General features: G+C 48.7%; 1 protein-coding gene across 1 annotated transcript in view; it reads right to left on the bottom strand.

The window, feature by feature from the left end:
- Nucleotides 1–2524: 2524 nt before the first annotated feature.
- The window catches only part of Sp1 (transcription factor Sp8), a 35019-nt gene continuing 31543 nt past the window's right edge, over nt 2525–6000 (bottom strand). The window contains exons 2-3 of the mRNA XM_018537015.1: nt 3713–4754; nt 2525–3644 (exon numbers count right to left, since the gene is read on the bottom strand). Of these exons, the coding sequence (XP_018392517.1) occupies nt 2791–3644; nt 3713–4754 (1896 nt within the window). The 3' untranslated portion in view covers nt 2525–2790. The remainder of the gene's footprint in view (nt 3645–3712; nt 4755–6000) is intronic.

Here is a 6000-nt window from a genome sequence, read left to right as displayed (position 1 = left end):
GGAATTTAACAACAAATTTATAGATTGTTCTATTATTGCATCTGAGTATTTATGTAAAATTTGAACACAGTTCTCTTATTATTAGTTTAAAGATTATTTAATTCTTTTCTCTTGATCTTTATGCGAAATCATGATTTAATGAGAAAGTATATTATTTAATTAGATTAATTTTTTAGTATCGAAACGACGATAAAGATAGATTAATTTAAAGCTATAGTAGAGATATATTATAATATTTCAAGGGAAATAAAAGATTATGGTAATGATATGAAACATAAATTAATTTTTTCAAATCTCTTTTAGTTTATTTACAAAGTTTACAGCAACAATATATATTTTAATAAATGAATGGTAGAATTATCGTTGTACAGTGATTCTGAGTGCAGCATAGATTCACAACAGCAGATGTACGTACGATCGTTGTCAGCTTCCGTGAAACAAATAATAGGAATAGAAGATAAAGCAGTTACGTAAGTGCGGAAGAGTTGAAACGAAGAATACCCACCGATCGCTATATTTCGAGCGAGGAAGAACGCTTCCTGCATTAGGAGCGTACGGCCATGGTCGTAAAGGCGCGATGATCTGTGGGTAGAGGGTGAGCAGTGGCTGGTACCGAGGGGGTTGCAAATTGAATAACAAACGTTCACCCTCCTCGGTTAAATCACCGAAAAAGCCATCCCCCGGGCTTGCACGCTTGCCGCGAGACGTTAACCGCACCCCCCGCGAATTGCTGCGGCGCAGCCCCGGCGCAACCCTCTCCGACTGCTTTGCATAACGATCTTATTTCGTAATCTCTGCCATATTGATCGAGTTTATGGCGCCGCGCTTGAAAATTGTTTATTGCGGTGTCTCCGTCAGGAGACATGTCGAATCTATTAAACCTCGCGCCACACACCACGATTATTCGATGAAACACGAATTTCGTTTTTCAATTACAATCTTAACGTTTTTGCATTAACTTTTTACGGAAAACCTTTATTCTAGCCACACATCCTTAAAAGAGTGAAAGATGATTTTTCTATAATTCCTTCATTAATGTGTATTAACGGTAACGTATCTATGTTTAAAAACATGCATTTGTCTCGAATTATTGCTTCTGCTGTGATTGTTTGAAGAATATTGCGCATGTTGTAATCAATTATGACCGGCCAGAATGCTCGGGAGAATCAACTTTATAGAAGCTTAATGATCGCGTGACGCGGCTACTCCACTGTTTAGGCCCGAGAGAAGCGAGCCGAGTCATTCTCGCTAATAAGATTGAGGAGCTCGAAGCACGTATCGGACGCATTTCCGTTGCGCTCGCGCGAGGCGATGCCAGAACGATGCCCGATGTGCCGCATAATCAGCGAATCTCTGAACGGAGGAGCAGCGAAGGTCGGAATAAAATCCTGGAGCGGGAAAATAAAGTGGCACGACAAAGTGGGGGAGACCTTATGTTATGACGGGACATTTCACGGTTGGTAGGATCTGGGATTTAACGGCCCGTGCGATAATATCGTCCCAGGAGCTCGTGTTCCGCTCGTGCTCGGTCGTGTTCTCTGCTCAGTGTCGTTCTCTGTCGGCCTGTTGATACATTGGGGGTATTCCCTAGCGTCAGGTTACACGACTCTTCATCGCAAATATTTAGATCTATATGTGTCAAAATTAAAAATCATTATTGGCGGACACGCGACGTTGTACTCAAAGCAATTGTGAATAAACTTACTTTCAATTCGTGCGTAGGAATCACGTTTTAGCAGGCGAGGAAGATAAATTAGTCCAGAGGTTGACTCGCGCACGGGTTGCACCTTAATAATCAGCGGCAGCAAGAGCGAAGGTCGAGCTAGGAGTTCGAAACTAGTGTGTGGACTGTCTTTTCATAGATTACAAACAAGGAAGTCGGCAATTGGGTGGCGGGAACGAGCTTTGTGAATGGAGTGAAAGTCGAATAGAGTCTTCATTATTCACAAAAGCATTATTTATTTCCTTTTTCTCACTTTAAAATGAATTTATAATTTTTTTATAATAATACAGTAATAAAGAAGAGTTAATAGTAATAATTAATAATTAATAATTAATAATAATTAATAATAATTCATTGATAATAGTGCGATACTACATCCAAAGGGTGGGCTGATATGGGTTATCGTTCAAGTCCAAGTTCCAAACGTAATCAACAAATTGTCTGGAAAAAATTTTTTAATTCACTAAGGAAACTCACTTTCTCGTCAGACAAATGTTCAAGGCCCTGTGTGGTATGAAATCGTTTGGAACCTGTCCGTGTCCATACTCCACAGTCGTTTCTCTTTAATTCGAACCGTCTCTTGCCTTCCGAAAATGAACGGAAGAGAAGAGTCGAGCAGGGCGCGAAGTGTTTCATCGGTGTATGGTACAACGCGACAGTGCTTTGTATGTATATATATATTTATATATTTATATATATATATATATTTATATTTATATATTTATATATTTATACGAATTACTTTTTTTTTTTTTACACATCATTACACCGCTTAATTAATATAATATCATTTTTCTCTTTCTCTCCCTCTCTTTCGCGCCCTATATATATAAATATATATATATTATGTACAAATAAAAAATCCTGAAATATCCGCGTGCGTGCGTTACGAGGACCATCTCCGTATTCAGAATCAGGATGGGGAGCCAGATTCGTGTGTGTATATCTCCGTGTATGCTCTCGTGTCTATACGTGTATGTATCATTCGTGCCTGCGTGTATGAGCGCGGCGGACGGACATGCGGTGGATTGTGACCGGTTGTTGGACGCGAGTGCGCTCGTAACCGCTTAGAGACTATGTACAGGCGCGGGGGACGAGGGTGAGGGAGTCTGCGCGGTCCCCGGCGTGCCAGGATTCTGTTGCACAGAGTAGGAGTTATTTTGTCGCGAGTGCTGCTGTTGGTGCGATGATGGGTGGTGATGATGGTGATGGTGATGGTGATGATTCTGATGTTGCTGATGGTGGTGATGGGGAGTCGATGGATTGATGGTCGAGTGGTTTTGCATGAGGTTCAAGTTGAGGGGGTAGGATAGGGGGGAGCCCAGGGCCGTTGCGGCAGAGGTACTGCAGGCACCGGCTCCGGGCCCCACCGGGCTCAGTGCATGCTCATCCCCGCGTGCGGATGGTGGGCCGCCGGGACGGAGGTTGCGTGATGATGAGGATGGTGCATTAGAGGCGGGAGATGCGGGTGGTGGGGATGGTGTGGGGTCAGAGGCGGCGGGGTCATCTGTATTGGAGTCATGGGGGTTGTCGGCTGATGGCCGAGTGTGGTGGTGGTGGTCTGAGGAGAGGTGGTGTTGCTGGGGGCCTGGCCCGCCACCACCGCCGCCGCTGCCGCCGCCGCCGCCGCTGCCGCCAGCTGCTGCTGCTGTTGCTGCTGCTGGGCCTGAGCCGGCTGCTGCGGCGGCTGCGGCTGCGGCACCGAGCTGGAAGTGGGACTCTGCTGACTCCCGTTGTCCTCGCTGTCGGAGCAGGACTCGGCCGACGAGCTCCCCGCTCCCCCCTTGCCCTTGCTGCCGCTGCTGCTGCTGCTGCTGCTGTGGGTCTTGACGTGCTTCGCGAGATGGTCGCTGCGCATGAACCGCTTGTTGCAGACCGGGCAGGCGAATCTCTTTTCGCCGGTGTGGGTTCGAAGGTGCCGCTGCAACTCATCCGAACGTGTGAACCGCTTGCCACAGAAAAGCCAGTTGCAAACAAACGGTCGCTCACCAGTGTGCCACCGTAAGTGGGCCTTCAGATGCGACGTTTTCCCGTAGACCTTGCCGCAACCCGGTATGTGGCAGCTGTGGATGTTCTTCTTCCTGAGGTGCACGCCGGCGGGACCGAGTCTCTCGGCTTCTTGACAATTCGGACAATCGCAGGTGGCACGTCCGGTGTAACGTCTCTGCGAGCGCGGCGAGGGCGCTTGGCTGACGCCGGCGCCCCCGACGCCGACACCGCCGCCGCTGCCCTGAGGGCTTCCGGCACCGGCGCCGGCGCCGGCTGTGGCGGCCGCGTGGTGATGGAGCCCGAATCCGGGCGGCCCACCCGGTAGCATTGATTTGTACGTGTCTTGCAAGAGATTGTGACCGGCCGTCGTAGCCGTGGTTAGCAAATGATTGCCGGCCAGCGCTAAGCTCGTCGAGTAGTCGGCCGAGTAATTGGCCATTTGCGCCGCGTGGACGCCGACGCCAACGGTGCCGCTCACGTCGAGCCATCCGCCGGCAGTCGCGGCGCCATGCACGTCCCACCAACCGTCGCTCGCTTTTATTCCGCCGTGCGTCGCGCCTGGCATCGCGTTGAACGGCCACGACTCGTACGGATGCCTGCCGTACACCGAGCCCAAAGTCGCGCCTTCGACCTTGCCCAGAAGACTACTCTGATGATGATGTGGATCGCCGGCCGGTTGGGCGCTCGCCGTTCCGGGGAAATACAAGTCGCTACCGTATTGCGGTGCGGTCGAGGCGCAAGACGTCACCGGCGCCCTGGCGTAACCACCGGTCGTGCTGCCGGCGCTGCTCGTCGCCGCCGGTCTCTGGCTCACTCCCGTCGTTGTGCACCCACCGCTACCGCCGCCTCCCCCGCCTCCGCCGCCACCTCCCCCGCCGCCGGTGTGTTGCGGCGAACTGCCGCTGCTTTGTGGACTCTTCTTCCAAGGGTGGAAACCTTTGCCTACGGCTGCGTCCGCTAGCGGCGGCGGACTCTTACTGCTTAATTTGTTGCACTGCGCCGCCAGCATGGCCAAAGGTGTGCCTCGTAATCCTGGATGATCCTGTAACATTATCGTTAAATCTACCCTTATTCTTTGATCTGTATTTCGCTCGCACGTAGGAAAAGAGCTTATCAATAGAGCTTTTAGCAGTTTTTGTTTTAGGGCATGCATTGTCATACGACGCGATGTATAATTTTCAACCAAAGATTCTGTTTGCACTCAATTTATGTAAAGAATTATAAATATAACAGATTCTCTTTATTAAGGATAAATAAATGTTTACGGACATACATGACCTCGATTTACAATGTGCTAACTGAACAACGCCCGCGCGCGCATTACCAGTTCTTTTCAGAATTTTTAACATCGGAAGCGCTCGTTATGAAGCAATCTCGTCGTGCGATTACGCAAATCGGTAATAACAACTTTGGAGCGAATTACGTATCACGCGTATCGATTCACGGGACTATCAAGATACTTTTTCGTGCTAGCGCGGTTCGTAATATCGAAATCTGGCGGTCGGTGGACGCCCATAATCGCCCCGCCGCGTCTAAATCGATCTAAAAAGAAGCCACGGTTCGGGCCCAGATCTAAGGAGAAAGAAAGAGGAAAGTCTTCCCCTAAGGGCGTATAATGACACTAAATTGCCGTTCCTATCCTAGAAGAGATCCAAGATTAGTCGCTGAAAGTAATGAGACCCGGATAGACCAACCGCTCTACCTAGGCCGCTTTCATGCAAATTGTTCTCGAATCAAGCACAAGGTCGACGTACGATTTCCATGATACCATATTAAGCGATCCAAAATAACGTGGGAAAACGTTACGGTCTTGGAAGCAAATACGTAGAGAACATCAGGATGAAATCGCTTAAGATATCGCGTAAATAATACGACCAGCAACGAGATAAGAATTATAATTTGTAATAGAAACGTGATGAACTCTTGATGCAAATTGAACAAATTCAATAACGACATAATTTGTGTGTGAATCCCTTAGCAGATTTCAATAAGCCTTCCAATTCCGAGAAAACTTGCGAAACTCATGCTCTTTCGCGCACGAGTCCGCGGCGCGTGGAATTAGAGGGAGCACAATTTGTGTGCGAGCTAAAAATTAGAGCGAACGGTAGAAGCCGACTGAAACTTTAGATAACGAACTTCATCAAAAGCAGCTCCATGCAAATCGCTCGCGGGAGTAGCGCGGGGGTGAAAGGACAAGGAGAGTGTCGGCGGCTACCGAAGGGCCGGAGGCTGAAGAGGAGAGGTCCCGAAGCGGATTTGGACGTGGAGAGGTAAAAGCGAGAGGGTCC

Source organism: Cyphomyrmex costatus, unplaced genomic scaffold (genome assembly GCF_001594065.2).
Source record: "Cyphomyrmex costatus isolate MS0001 unplaced genomic scaffold, Ccosl1.0 scaffold100, whole genome shotgun sequence".
NCBI classification, from domain to species: Eukaryota; Metazoa; Arthropoda; class Insecta; order Hymenoptera; family Formicidae; genus Cyphomyrmex; species Cyphomyrmex costatus.
The sequence above is the reverse complement of the archived record's forward strand: the minus strand, read 5'-3'. Positions and strand labels throughout refer to the sequence as shown.